The sequence below is a fragment of the Macrobrachium rosenbergii genome, chromosome 6 (assembly GCF_040412425.1).
Source record: "Macrobrachium rosenbergii isolate ZJJX-2024 chromosome 6, ASM4041242v1, whole genome shotgun sequence".
Classification (NCBI taxonomy): domain Eukaryota; kingdom Metazoa; phylum Arthropoda; class Malacostraca; order Decapoda; family Palaemonidae; genus Macrobrachium; species Macrobrachium rosenbergii.
In genome coordinates this window covers 1,401,412-1,417,114 of record NC_089746.1, presented here as the reverse complement: position 1 = coordinate 1,417,114, position 15,703 = coordinate 1,401,412, and the positions used below count along the sequence as shown (strand labels likewise).

The window sequence follows — 15,703 nt, the reverse complement described above, 5'->3', positions numbered from 1 at the left end:
TTGATTGCCCGAGGGGTGAAATGGGCATTTCCCATGAGGTCTGGGGAAGCCTCTTTGTCTGCCTCTACCCCAAAAGGGCTGAGGTTGAATGGGAGAAACTGTCCTAGAGTTGAAGGCCGGAGACTCTCTAGGTCGCCTCGCTGATTGTGTGAGAAGGTCCTGAGTGGACTTTTTCTTGCAGATAAGAAGCAATCTGCAGCACAGTTGCCTGAGGGAATAGGTGCTTCTTGTCAAGAGGAGAGAATGGAGTGCGGACTTCTGAGAAGGTGTAACTCCCTTCGTGGTGTAGGAACACCAAAGCTCCCTTTCCTTGGGAATTCCCATTGCAATTAGCGAGGATAATTCAAACGAACCGTCTCTAATTTGTTTATCTAGGCATGAGATGACTCCCAAAAAATCCAAAGAAAAGTCTTCCAAAATATGAGGACAATCCTTTAATTTGTGGGCAAGAGCTCCTGCTGCCTAGTCAAGAAAGCTGAGAACTTCCAAGACCTTAAATAAGTTTTTGATAAGGTAGTCCAATTCCGAGGACAAGAACAAAATCTTAGCTGAATTGAACGTCGACCGTCTGGAGGAGTCAGTTAACCTGGAGAAGTCTCCCTGGGAGGAGGCAGAAGTTCCCATGGATGGGGCCTCTCCAGTTGCATAAGAAAGGCATCTTCTTTGTGACAATCTAGACAGAGGGCAACTAAAAGAGGCTTTTCCCTGTTCTCTTGCTCAAGAGCCAGCTTTCTGCTTCACTGAGAGCTTTCGTAGCTGAGGAGGACAGCACCATTTTAGGCAGTCTTGAAGAAGTCGTCTGATTGTCCATTAAGTACGTCAAAGCCGGAGAAGCCGGAGCTTCAGGAGAGAGGAAGTCTGGAAAAGTCACCAACAGAAATCTGAGTAAGGAGGCATACGCCGAAGGAAGGGTAACATGATCCACTTCTTCCCCCTCAGAAGAAGAAATTGGCGATAGTTCCGCAATGGGCTGGAGGGCTGATGGCGCTTTCTGAATTAAACCCAGGATATTACCCAATTTGTGTTGGATTGACTGAAAAAAGTAAGTATAGCTTAGTTTTACCAGACCACTGAGCTGATTAACAGCTCTCCTAGGGCTGGCCCGAAGGATTAGACTTATTTTACGTGGCTAAGAACCAATTGGTTACTTAGCAACGGGACCTACAGCTTATTGTGGAATCCGAACCACATTATAGCGAGGAATGAATTTCTATCACCAGAAATGAATTCCTCTAACTCTTCATCAGCCGGCGGCGGGAATCGAACTCCGGCCCATCGAATGACGGTCTGAAGCTCAACCAACTCGGCCAACAAAGGGCTTGGATTGACTGAAAAGAAGGATCCATGACAGAGGGAGCCAGTCGCACTGCAGAAGACGAAGAAAAAGACCTAACTGGGAGCGAAACTGCAACTGCCGGAGCAGGAGTAGGCAACACAGAAGAAGGCACGGGTGCTGCCGAACAAACGGACGAAATTGGGCGCTTGGAGGCGGCAATAGACTTGGGCGGCAACAGAATATCTTGAGGCAAATGGTGAATGGGCGCCAACAGCTGCTCAGGGGCCAAAGGGCGCTCAGCTAAGGGGTGCTTGGGAGACGATGGTCACACAGAAGATGGAGGACGCTCGGAAAGAGCCACACAACATGGAGCAGCACGTTCAACTGGTAAAGGAAGTTCTGGCACCACTGGGTGCATTGGTGCCAAAGACTGCTTCTCAGAAACCAAAGAAAATTCAGGTAAAGCTGATTGTTCGGGAGCTACAGGAACAGGAGCTGGGTGCATGGGCGCTGGTGAGCGCTCCGACATCACTATATGCCTAGGCAAATCCTCTGAAACTAAAGATGGGCGCTTAGAAGATGAAGTCCTTGATGCAGCAGAGCACTTACGAGCAGTAGCGAGCTTAGTGGGATGAAATTGTCCCACTAACTCCAGATGATCCTGGGAGACATGTTCCGGACTGTCCCAACAGCTTCAGGAAGGTAGAAGTTCTAGAGAAGTTTCTTCAACCTTCTAAACAGAAACTGCAGGAGGCTGAGAAACACCCGGGGCACGCCGCCTCAGAGGGTAATATTCACCTTGAAAATGCCATTGGCGCCTAGGACTGGACTCACTGCTGGAAACACTAGATGAAAGATGATCCACTTCCATAGAGACGCCTCTCCAGCGGCACTCTGTCGTAACCTGGGACTCGGCAACAGGTACAACTAAGGGGGTGACTGCCTATGGGCAGATCCCACCAACCTCCTTTGAGCTGCCAGTTTGGCTCCTCCCAGGTTTAGGGGAGTTTGCCTGGGACCTTGGCCTAGGAGAATCGGCGGGACAGACAGCCCCCTCCTCCACTAACTCTTCACCATCACCTTTCACGTTCACCTTGTCCATCAGGACTTTAACAGAAGCACCAATTTTCTCCATCGTATTAACTAATAATCCAAACTTAAGGTTAATTCTAGATTCAAGGCTGGTAATGAAGTCAGGATCAGGAGTAAGGGAGCCAGGGTGTGGAGTGATTGGTACAGACTGAGATGGGGGATCGGGTGGAACAATAGACAAAGGATCAGAATTATCAGAAACAGATTTTGCAGACACCTGACTAGCTAAAGCCTTCTTACTACTAGCTCTAGCCGCTGCTTTCCTCTTTTTGTCCCTGTCTAATTTGGTCAAATGACTACTCAAAGTCTTCCACATTTTAGGATTCCATGAAACACATTTCTCACAAGTCAAATCAGGAGAACATATCTGACCCCTGCAAGATGTACAAAGAGTATGAGGGTCATGGCAGGCTTTAGTCAGCTGCGCATTGCAGCCTTTACTGCAATACCTAAAACTTTGAGAGCCCAAATCGGACATTGTTGACAAGTCACAAGTCAAAAAGTATCTCAGAATCATTAAAATTGGTAATATTGGTCTCCAGTGAAAACCTGACACTATCTAATTGTGCCAAAAAAGGCTACCATAAAGCGAATACTTCACCAATGATTCCAAGATCAAAAGAGATGAGTAATTCCAAAAAAACCACTGCTGCCAATCACTGCAACCACAGCCATCTGCCGGCAGAAACACATTGAAATAGTCTGCTAAGCTGGTTCCTCTCTTGCCCTGAAAGTGGGTGGGGTCACTCGCCTAGCCAAAACTAAAGTAGTGCTGCTGCGAATTTCAAAATTCTAGCTGCCGGTTAATAGAAACTAATAGCTATGTAATTACTTGGTGGTAAGTAACTTATATAAAAACTGATTTTAATACATCAAGGAATGAACAATACAATGTACCTTTCACTATGAGGGAATCTCAATGAGCCTCAAACAAGTGCAGTGAATCAGCTCCTGGACTTGATGATTTAACACACTCAGTGATTTAGCATACACCAGGAAATATCAAAGTGTTCATATTAAGCTTTATTAACAGAATTTTTCCAGAAAATATCTAACCTAAGCTATGGGAGATGCTAAAATTACTGCCATTTGTGAAACCAAGGAGAGACCCTTTTAAGAAAGAATTATCATCCCAATGCACTGACACCATATCTGTGTAAGACCATGGAAAAAATAGTGGAACATGGTAAGTATTCGTCGCCTGCTCAGTGTGGTTTTCGAAGTTTGCACTCCACAAATGATGTTAGCGTTTGCTAACAAACACCATTATGTCACTGTTTTTGTTGACCTTGAGAAGGCTTTGATACATGGAGATATGGCATTCTGAGGGTTCTTTATGAATGTAACCTGAGAGGCAATTTGTCTCTTTTTATTAATTTTTTTTTTAAATAGGTTATTTCAGGTTCAGATTGGAGCAAAAGTGTCAGATGTATTAAACCAAGGAGAAGGGGCGCCGCAAGGAAGTGTTTTAAGTGTAACCTTGTTCGCCTTAGCAATTGGTAGGGTAGCGAAAATAATTCCCCCACATGTAACTTATATTCCTTTATGTTGATGACCTTTTGATACCTTTTGCAGCAACAAGGATGGCAGTGGCTGAACACCACCTTCAGGTCTGCATTGATGATTGAGTAAAGTGGGCTGGGATGAATGTTTCAAGTTTTCAGCTAGTAAAATGGTAACCATGTACTTTTGCCACATAAGAGAAGTCCAACCTGATTTGGATGCACTCATACATGGGCAGAGAAATCCATGTGTTGCTGAAACAAGGTTTCTTGGGTTGATATTTGATAACAAGCTGACTTAGATTCCACATCTGAAATATGTTAAGACAAAATGCTTGAAAGCAATGAATATCCTGAAAGTTCTGTCCCACACTTTGTGGGAAGCTGACAGAACTCAGATGTTAAGAGTATACAAAGCTTTAGTTTTTTCAAAATTAACTTATGGGTGTGAAGTGTACACCTCAGCAAAGCCTAATAGACTTAAAAAGCTTAATTCAGTTCATCGTGGAGGAGTAAGATTGACTACAGGAGCATTTAAATCTCCCTTTGAGAGCATGCTAGTAGATGCTGGTGGGATGCCTCTGGATTTTCATTACCAGCATCTGCTGGCTTGGAGTTGGTATAGATTTCAGAGGCTCCCTAAGTCTTTAACTAGTATTCATATCAGAAATGAAAGGCACTGGCAATTCTATGGAAATCACCCCTAGCAACCTTAACCATTTGCTTTTGGGGTAAAATGTATAACCAGGCACTTAAACAAGCCAAGGACTGAGACTTATGAGCTTGATATTTGGTTAGCTCCCCCTGGAACCTTCCACAGATAAAATGTTGTAGATATTTTGATTTGACAAAAGCATAAGTGTGCAATGAGATCAATATTTTTTAGATCACTCCTCTGAACATACCTCTGTTGCAGTTTTTGCAGGTGGCTCAAAGTCAGATGCTGGCGTCAGCTTGGGAGTGGTCTTTCCTGATGTAGAAAGAAGTGGGAGATTATCATCTGTTTTTACAGCAGAACTGAATGCAGTTTTATAGGTCTTAAAGGAGATTTTAACTCTGAATGGAAATAGTTTTACTATATACTGTGACTCAAGAAGTGTTCTTTAGTCTTTAGAATCTTTTAACTCTTTACACCCACTGATTTTAGAGATATTGGAATGTCTGCTTTTAGTTAAAAGAAAAGGTAAAGAAGTGCATTTTTGCTGGGTGCCTTCCCATGCTGGGGTTCTTGGGAATGAGCAAGCTGATCAACTTGCTAAGTCAGCAGTCACCTCTCCACAACTCAGGAGATGTCTACTACCAAACAGGGTGGTATTTCCTATTGTAGGTCTGAAAATGTAAAACCTTTGGGAATATACTGAAACAAATCAAAAGATGTGCAGTATTATATCATCAGTATCCCCTTGGTCATATCCCTATATGACAAGGAGACTAGAAACGATGTTGTGCAGGCTAAGGATTGGACTTACAAGATTCAACTCATGGGTTCTTGATGTCAGGTGAAAATCCTCCATTCTGCGACAATTGTATGTCATCTTGACTGTGAAACATTTACTGGCCGAATGTCATAGTCTCAGGGATCTCTAAGACATAGATTCTTCTCTTGGGGATGTGACATGATGGGCATTTTACCCCTGCAACGAACCTCGAGGAGGATTGTAATATAAAGCAGTTATGTATCTGTTAGGGAGGCAGACCACCTCAACAAATTTTAAAACATATACATATGCAGTATGTGTACGTAAGTAAAGTATATGTGTATTTACAGATATGATTATCTACATACACACAAACATATATATATATATATATATACATATGTACTGTACAATATATATATATATATAATATATATATATATATATATATATATATATATATATATATATATATATATATATATATATATATATATATATATATATATATATATATATATATATATATATATATATATATATATATATATATATATATAATATACTGGATATATATATATAATGGATATATCTATATATTTTTATTCAGAAATAATGGAGCTTTTTATTCAGAAATAGTTACAAGCTTTCTTGGACAAACAGTCCACATTATCAAGCATCCGGCACGGATACTTGATAATGTGGACTGTTTTTCCAAGAAAGCTTGTAACTATTTCTGAATAAAAAACTGGATTAGATACCATCCAGTTTGAATGAGGTCCTTTTTAGTAATTCTACTAATGCGCAGAACAATTGTGTATGTGATAAAGTTAATATATATATATATATATATATATATATATATATATATATATATATATATATATATATATATATATATATATATATATATATATATATATATATATATATATATATATATATATATATATATATATATATATTGTAAAGACATCTTCTTTACCCATTAATTACGATCATGTATCGCATCTATCAATGCAGCAAGAATCTCATGTATATATTTGTATGTAGAATTTCCTGGCCCTTTTGCCAATATATATTTTATCACTGTATGTACATTATGTCTCTTGTTATTGTCATTTGATTGACTATTAACAAACACAAATTGCTCTCACTCAGCGTGCAGGTCAAGGAGACCTGGGGTCGGGTACCACGTTTCCGTCCACATGCTGCTATGTATACCTTATGCCCAGGAAAGAAATCAATCAGTACCATGTTCTGTTTACTTTGACCTCTCCTGATGCTGCCGGGCTTCGACTTAGACGGACAGAGGAGGGAGATCAGCTGCGGCACAGGAGGTGAAGGCACAAATTATGGAAGCAGACACACTCTCGATGGGCGAATTGGTGAGCCTCACACACAAACTCCACGAGGCCACCAAGGCCTCCAAGCATGCTGCAACACCTGCAGCCTGCAGCCTGGTAGCAGAAGAAGCCGAAGAGGGGGACATGAACGCGGTATACAGGAAGAAGGCGCCACCGCAGCAGCAGAAGACGAGGACAAATCCAGCCTGGTGTTACTTCCATTGGAGGTTTGGAAAGGACACCAAGAACTGCAGAGCCCCTGTTCTTTCACAAAAAACTAGGAAGGCTACCACCCATAGCAGCAGTGGCCGCAAGCCTCAGAGAATCCCAGCCAGTAGGATTCTTCATACGCAACGCCATATCAGGATGACAGATGCTGATAGACATGGGGGCTATGCAGTTGGTGTTTCCACCGTCAGGGGAGGACCGCGACCGCACGTCCGGCGCTGCGGCCACACTAGTGGCCGCAAATGGGAGCCCATCTGCTGCTACTGAACTTGGACCCACAGAATATCCATCTTGGGCCATAAATATGAATGGCCCTTCATCATCGCGGATGTCAAGTTTCCCTTACTAGGCGCCAATTTCCTTGCACAACACGGACTGCCGGTAGATGTCGGCCGAAAATGCCTTCTCAATACTGGAACCTGCTGCTCCTGACCGCTCTCCGCATGCTCCATCTCATCAAACAAATATAGCGCCATCCTGCACGAATTATCAGATGTCTTCAAGCCAGAACTGCATCAGGTGCCAGGTACCCAGGCCAAGCACGGCATCCATCACCACATCACCACGGCAAACCGCCGGACGACTCAGTAGTCGAAACAGCCCCACAACCACAGATATCAAGAACTCGGGGTCGGCTCCTGCTCCCAAGAAGATACCGTGATTAACATTCAACAGATCCTCCAATCATTATTTCATAATAATTGTCTTGGGGGGGAGGGAGTACTTGTAAAGACGTCTTCTTTACCCATTAATTACGATCATGTATCGCATCTATCAACGCAGTAAGAATCTCATGTATATATTTGTATGTAAAATTTCCTGACCCTTTCGCCAATATATATTTTATCACTGCATTTACATTATGTTTCTTGTTATTGTTATCTGATTGACTGCTAACAAACACAAATTGCTCTCACTCAGCGTGCGGGTCACGGAGACCTGGGGTCAGGCACCACGTTTCCGTCTGCACACTGCCATGTACACCTTATGCCCAGGTAAGAAACTAAGAAACAAATCAGTACCCAGTTCTGTCTTCTTTGACCTCACAATATATATATATATATATATATATATATATATATATATATATATATATATATATATATATATATATATATATATATATATATACATACTGTATATATATATGTAATTTTAATAGCCACAAGGCCCTCTTAACTTCTCGAAATTTCAAAGTCTGAAGATCCACGTACAAGAAATATGAAGAAATTATGATGTCCAGTAGTGGGAAATGAAGCCCGGTTCCATAATCACAACTAAGTTACATTGCCAACTTGACCATAAGAAAGATAAAAGTCTATTGCCCCTCATACATACATATACCTGTTGTTTTCAGATATATATTAGGGCTGGAATAGATCCATCCTCACCATCGTAGCCAAATGGACAAACGTTTTTACTGCTTTTTAGGCTGAAATATGTATTTAAAATCTGCTGGTTACTTTTTACCAGATACATATGTAATTGTAATAACCACAATGCCCTCTTAACTTCTCGAATTCTTCGTGCTTTTTTGGATATACTTGTCACTACAAAGCCTTAAGATCCAAGTTCAAGAAATATGAAGAAATTATGATATCCAGTAGCGGGAAACGAACCCGGGTTCCATAATCACAACTAGGTCACGTTGCCGACCTGACCACGAGAAGGATAAAAGTCTATTGCCTCTTGCACATACATATACCTGTCATATTCGGATATACTATAAATTAGAGCTGGAATAGACCCATCCTCACAATTGTAGCCAAGTGGATAATCGCTTTTATTGCTTTTTAGGCTGAAATATACATGTAGAATCTACTGGTCACTTTTTACCAGATATACATATGTAATTGTAATAGCCACAATACCCTCTTAACTTGCCACAAAGGAAAGAGAAACAATGGAGTACTGCAAGGCCTTTCGACTTATAGTCCTTTACTTAGCAGACTGAAGAAACATAAAAATAAGTTTACAAAGAAGGCTTATACAAATGACAGATGGGGGTTACAAAGGAAAAAAATATGTGCCTGGAATCCAACAACTGAAGAATTAGCAGACCTACCAAAACAGGGTTCATACTTAGGAGGTTTTACAAAGGATTAGGTTCAACAATAGCCCTTCGTTGGCTGAGTCGGTTGAGCTTCAGACTGTCACTCGATGGGCGGGAGTTCAGTTCCCCCGGTTGGCTGATGAAGAGCTAGAGGAATTTATTTCTGGTGATACAAATTCATTTCTCGCTATAATGTGGTTCGGATTCCACAATAAGCTGTAGGTCCCATTGCTAAGTAACCAATTGGTTCTTAGCCACGTAAAATAAGTCTAATCCTTCGGGCCAGCCCTAGGAGAGCTGTTATTCAGCTCAGTGGTCTGGTAATAAAACTAAGGTATACTTAACTTAGGTTCAACAGCTCAGAAGCAGGGACAGGATAATTACAAGATCATACAAGGAAGGTGACTGACCACCGAAAATGTTATAAAAGTGCAACTCAGTAATTCTCATTTGGGCAAACAACAAATTTTACAAGGTGAACATTTTTACAAAAAAACATATATATTAAACATACGAATACACAGAAAATATACGGTAACTAATTTGTATCTAAGTCAGTGATCTGATCTTTTGGGTCATTCTTGAAGATTTTACTTATACAGGGATTCCAGGTACATATTTTTCCCTTTGTAATCCCCATCTGTCATTTATACGAGCTTTCTTTGTAAACTTATTTTTATATTTCTTCAGTCTGCCAAATAAAGGACTGTAAGGCCTTGCAGTAATTCATTGTTTCTCTTTCCTTCGTGGCATTGCCTTTATTTATATATATTCATCACTTTCCATGTTTTCGTGATTCAGTTATACATACACACACACACACATACATACATACATACATATATATACACATATATATATATATATATATATATATATATATATATATATATATATATATATATATATTATGAAATATATATATATATTATGAAACTCCTTTTAAACGTTTTTTCATTTCCTATTCAATGTTATTATGACGTCAACAAGGTATATGTTCCGCCGCCAATTTCGGTAACCATAAATCAATCAATCACTCAATTTTAATTTTTCACACTTTAGTAAAAAAATATGAGCCCTTCGTTGCCAGACCGCTCGCGGGAAGTAAATATCTGTAATAATTACTGGCCAGATTTTCCTTCTAAATTCGAGCCAGAACATGGCGGCTGGGAAGAGGAACCAGTGGGCACCCAGTAGCATAAATTATGGGGGTTCGGAACTTGCCTGGTGTCAACTCCCTTTATCGATCATTTCAACGTTGTCATGACAACAACGGACGCCAATAGAAAAACTATTGTTTCCATTGACAAGAATAAATATTTTGTGTCTGTATACATTTATGTTTACATTTGCTGTCTTCTAATGAAAATAAAAATAACTGACGAGCAAAATTAGAAATCTAAAACAAACGCTATTTAATCTGTTCCATTTGACTCTCAGAACAGTGGGCACTGTTCACAGAAACACATTTTCGAAGTTCCTAATCGTCTGGTTGCCTACTGAGGTAGGTGCCAGTGCCCTTTCGCATTGTGTCGCAAAGACAGCAGAAGTGACGCACTAACCTGTATAATCCTGATGTTTTTATCGATGAAATGTGTAAGTTTGGCAAAGGAACTGGATACAGCACCGTAGAAACTGGACGGGGGTTGAGTTGCGTCGTCCGACATACCGACTGTATTGATCTTCTATGTTGACTGTGTTCGAACCAGGTAAGTTCCTGATGGCATCATACTTACCCAATTCTCTCCTTTATACTCTCGTGTGGTGTATTACTTTTCTGCTTATTATTTTTTATCCAGAACGCTGTTGCTGTTTATTTCATACTGATTAACTTCACGTGATCTTTTGTTGGCTGTATAGTTCCCGAAGTCAGCTCCAGTGAAGGATTGAAACACTCCACAAGTGTTAGTGTGCGAGTCCCAACTCATAAGTAGTGTGTGAGGCACCGCATACCGGGTTTCTTCGAAAGGTAAATCCGCACATTGTTTCAGCCGTTCCTTCCTTCTAAGATCATTGTAGAGGTTAAATAGTCCTGACCGGAATTTGAAGTCCTTGAGGTTGTGTTTTCTGTATAGTTATGACATAGAGACCGAGTACCACATCGCACGAGATTTAAAAAGCTATGCCAGTTTGTAGCAGACGTCGTTTTCGATGACCATGTAAACATTGGGAAGACAGACATCCGACGCTTCGGTGCTGCTGCTGTTGGACCTTGCCAACTCTCTCTCTCACTCTCTCTCTCTCTCTCTCTGCCTCGCTCTCCATGTGAGTAAGTATATATACAATTTCTCGATTCTTGGTCATTTCACGCTGTGGGACTTGTCAACAGCTCTTGTGGCCCTGTGCCAAAAAAAAAAAAAAAATATATATACATATATATATATATATATATATATATATATATATATATATATATATATATATATATATATATATATATATATATATATATATATATATATATACATACACATATATAATATATATATATATATATATATATATATATATATATATATATATATATATATATATATATATGCATGAAGTGCATGAAATCTTAGTAAATAACCTGTTTGTAACTTAATCCTTTGTCGTCAGAAATCTCCCCCCTTTTTTTGTATTGAGCCCTGTGTAGAGTGACTAGGCTACCTACAAGTACGAGCTGTAAGCAGATTTGGGTAGGAAAAACATGAAAATGACACCAACTGTGGCAAGAAATCACCCCAATCATAAAGAAGCCCAACTTTGCATATTGATGAAACTCAAATTGTGCTGTGGCTTAACCTAACCTAGGCTAGGAGCTCCTAGGCTAACCAGACCTATTTGTGGAGGTACCTTTACCTCCATGACCAATTTGGATCTCATTCCCAACAACCATCAGTAAAACTTTACTTTACTTTCGCAGCTGGATTCCTGCTAGTCCCCGAAAGGGACAGGTTACTGCCTTTTTGGGGGGGTCCATGGCGAGAGGGCAGAGCCCCCTGGCCAGGTCAGGGCACATAGCCCTAAGTTAGGTTAGGTAGGTAACATCTGGTTATGTCAGGACCTGGCATCATAGGAATGGCTATGTCTATTTATGTATGAGGAACCTGTCCCGGTCAGCGATTGGTGGGAGTCAGGCAGCGCAACTATAGTTAAGTTTTATCCATTATTTCTCTGTAGGCTAGGTAAATGAGAACCCTAGGCTAGACATAGGACATAACCAAGACTTGTACCTAGTTTCTTGTGGGTGTGATCAAATGGTGATATGATAATGGTAGCAAGTATAACTGGGTAGGTTAGGCCAGGACCTGGCATTATAGGAAAGGTTAGGTCTATTTATATATTAGGAACCTGTTCCGGTCGACGAGTGGCAGGAATCAGGTCGTGCAACTATTGTAAAGTTTTACCCGTTGCAGCACTCCTTTGGCCTCTAGTTGCAGCCCCTTTCAATTCTTTTACTGTACCTCCCTTTCCTCCATCTCACTTTCTGCCCTCACCTATCAAATGTTTCGTAGTGCAGCTGCTTTGAGGTTTTCCCTTTCAGCACCACATGGCTTTAGAGGTCCCAACACTTGGCATGTGGCCTTAGCGCTTACTTAAAATTGGCTGAAAATGTACAAGTGAAAGTAAAATGTTGCTCAGTATTCAGTGAGTTTTAAAAGGGGTAGGTTAAGCAAACCTATTAGATTTTTAATATATTGTTAACCATGTGTTGACCAACAGATTTTGCTTGTTGTCGGTGTGTTTGTACTGATTGTTAGATTAAATCCAATAATCTCATGTCGTGACTGGGCAGTAGTCTTATACTAAAAGGTCTGGAGGTGTTTATAGACTTAAGCAGCTGTAAACTACCCCTGTTTTACTAGTAGGTGATGGAATAAGCAATTGTAATGTCATAAGCAATGTTGCAATAAAGGTGCAGTTGCAATTATTTGATCCTAAGGAATACAAACCATCACCTTTTGAGAAGTATTTTTAAGTGCACTGGAATTAGAGGATGGAGATAACAAGGCGAGTTTACTGGTGGCAAAGGAATGAATACCCTTCACTTACCTGCCATCACCAAGCACCTTTTCTTGGGCTGCTATTGAGTGAGTGACATCTTGTTGCACTCATGAATGGTTTAATTAAAAGTTGTGTGAAGGTTATTTGTGAGATTAGTAATGCCCTCCATTTCGGTAGATCCCTCCCATTTACTATACTGTTGTAGGATTTGATGTGCTGCTGTCTGGGAAAGGTTCTGGAGGAGTAAGTAGATTAGAAGGCTTAAGCCTACCACTTCTTCCTTACCCCCAAACACATCCCTACCCCTCCTGTGTGTAACGCACAACTGGGAGAGGGAATAAGTATTGAAAATGGGGGGGATCATTTCATAGAGTTTGAGATGATTAGGCCGTATTATTTGCGGCTGTGAACCTGTTAGGCCGTCACAACTTTAGGCCATATGAAGTTTAGTCCGTAAGACATGGGAGAAGCTCCATGGGACACCATGTTTATTACTATCCCCACAGGGATCAAAGTATTATATACACCCATTTCAGCCGTTTGCCAGTTGTGATGTTATGGCCTAAATGACGTACGGCTGAAACGACCAGGACCCATTTCACATTCCTTCATTACGTTGACCACTGCTGTGTGCTGTTTCTAACTCTGCTAGAAGCTCAGCATTGTAGAGGTGCCAGTAGTGGTTTATCCTTTTTGTGGAAGGTGCTCCCACCTCATCCACCAAGGCTACTACCCTCAGAAGAGAGTAAGACACAGGTTAGGGAACAGGAGTTTGAGTACAAATGCTCTCCTTGCTCCTCCTCATCCTTCTTGCTGATCACTTCTTTGCCTTTCTCATCCTCTTCCTCTCCCTCCTGTAGGAAGAAGAGGCAAGTCCTAGATCTCACTTGAAGTTATTCAAGATTTTTAATTGAGTACCTTTTCTAGTTTTGGGGAAGCAACAGTGTTTGTCCACTCCCAGGTGTTTATATTTGCTGTGGGTAGGGCTGACATGGGCCATACAGAGCAAGCTTGGCATCTCGGGTTGACCTGCACTTAGACACAAGGAATGGTATCCTCTCATGCTTCGAAAACATGAGTGATAGTTAACCTTACCTCTCGTTTGATGTATGTATATTTCCCAAACCAGGTTTTCATGCAAGGGAATCTCATGTGTAACAGGCACCCACTATGTTGGTCACAGGTACCCAGAGGCTCTATTGTGTGTGATAATGTTGCACACCAGTCTACTAGTGGTCCATCACAGACTCTGAAGTTGCATTTACAGGTACACAATAGCACCTTATATGCTCTCCCCTGGCCTATGCTAGTTCATTTTCCCCCAAACATTGAGAGCATCCTTGGATGGATCATCACTGCTTAGAACTTTCTTGAATGGGATACCCGTGACTTGGCTTCGCTGGTTCTTGTGATACTGATCATTGTGCGGCCGTCACATGAGTCGACGTAGGCTTCTCCCAAAGTTTGTGGGCCAGAATCGCCCTTACCTGTGGTTCTCCCAAATTTTCCAGGTTAGAATCACCCATACCTTCTAGCTCTGTGCATGTAGTGCTGAACACCATGGCCTGAAAGTCTTTTTCCATGAATGGTTATCCTTGGTTTGGCGTATCTGACTTACTTGTGTAGTACAGTACAGATGGTTGTGCTGCCATCACATGAGTGTGCAGGCTAGGCCCTTGCTTCTGCTGACTTGAGGGGGTAGAGTTATTTATGTCCTCTCTCTGTGAGTATGTAGTGCTGAATTATGCATACAGGCAGGATGTTTGCTCTACAGTAATCAGTTTTAATATACCCATGAATACTGAAACATTTTGCACATGAACCATTGTGTAGTGGCTAGGTTTTCTTGGGGAGTCTTGATGTATGCATATGCAATGTACGTTCATGGCATTGTGTGCATCAGCAAAGGGTTCATGGTATTGCGGCAAGCCATGTACTCGGTAAGCTCTCAGGACGTTCCCAGTTCATTTAAGGCATTGTTTACTTGCATGTTAGTGCATGCTAATGCATTTTGAGTGTGTACAGTGCTCCCCACTATTTTGCAGGGATAGGTTCCAGAATCCACCGTGGAAATGCAAAATCCCCTCAAAAAATGTTTATAACTACCAAATATGCTGTACCCTTAAACTAAAATGCTTATAACTGTCTATTTTAAAGGTTCACTGCCTAATTTCTTAGTTCAAACCAAAATATACTGTAAATTATCATACTAAACAATTTAATATCAATTCAAACAAAAATACACCCCAAACCATTATCCCAAAATACCCCAAGTTATCTTAGTATAGTACCCTTTTACAAATGTTACTCTTATGTATATATGCCCCTAAAATGCTTATAACAATGATTTACTAATTTTAAAATATTATTATTAATGTAAAGACAGCAAAATATCTATAAAATCTTTAATACAAATTAAATAAATCTTCAATACAAATTAAATAAATCTGTCTTACAGAACGTTTGACAACTAATCAAGTTACCCCTGTATACATGAGCATAGTCGTTTTCTCTCGTAGTATTGAAGTCGTCCAATTTTCTTTATATGCTGGTAAAAAGAATTAAAATTAATCGGTAATTCACTTTTTTTCGTAGAGCAACACTGTTTATTCACTAATTACTATATTTTTTCATATTGTGTTTGTGACTAAATATGGACTTTATATATATAACTTACCCAGTATTTACATCACTTTAGTTTCTACTCGCACAGCAGCTTGAATTTCAAAATTCTCGGTAACACTTCTTTCTCTAGAGTAGAGTAGGTGATTAGACCCCGCCCACTTTCTTGGGAAGAA

The 15,703-nt window shown here is 40.5% G+C and overlaps 2 protein-coding genes across 5 annotated transcripts in view; one reads left to right on the top strand and one right to left on the bottom strand.

The window, feature by feature from the left end:
- LOC136839105 (uncharacterized) overlaps positions 1-10,613 on the bottom strand; it is a 153,864-nt gene extending 143,251 nt beyond the window's left edge. For both annotated transcript variants that reach the window (XM_067104753.1, XM_067104752.1), the window contains exon 1: positions 10,478-10,613. In XM_067104753.1, the coding sequence (XP_066960854.1) occupies positions 10,478-10,582 (105 nt within the window). In that variant the 5' untranslated portion in view covers positions 10,583-10,613. The remainder of the gene's footprint in view (positions 1-10,477) is intronic.
- LOC136839104 (uncharacterized) overlaps positions 10,486-15,703 on the top strand; it is a 71,975-nt gene continuing 66,757 nt past the window's right edge. Inside the window, exon 1 of one of the 3 annotated variants that reach the window (XM_067104751.1) lies at positions 10,486-10,624. The gene's annotated coding sequence lies outside the window, so the exon portion shown is untranslated. Of the gene's footprint in view, positions 10,625-10,755; positions 11,185-15,703 lie in introns of those variants that run through there. The other 2 variants (XM_067104748.1, XM_067104749.1) reach the window with 2 other exon arrangements.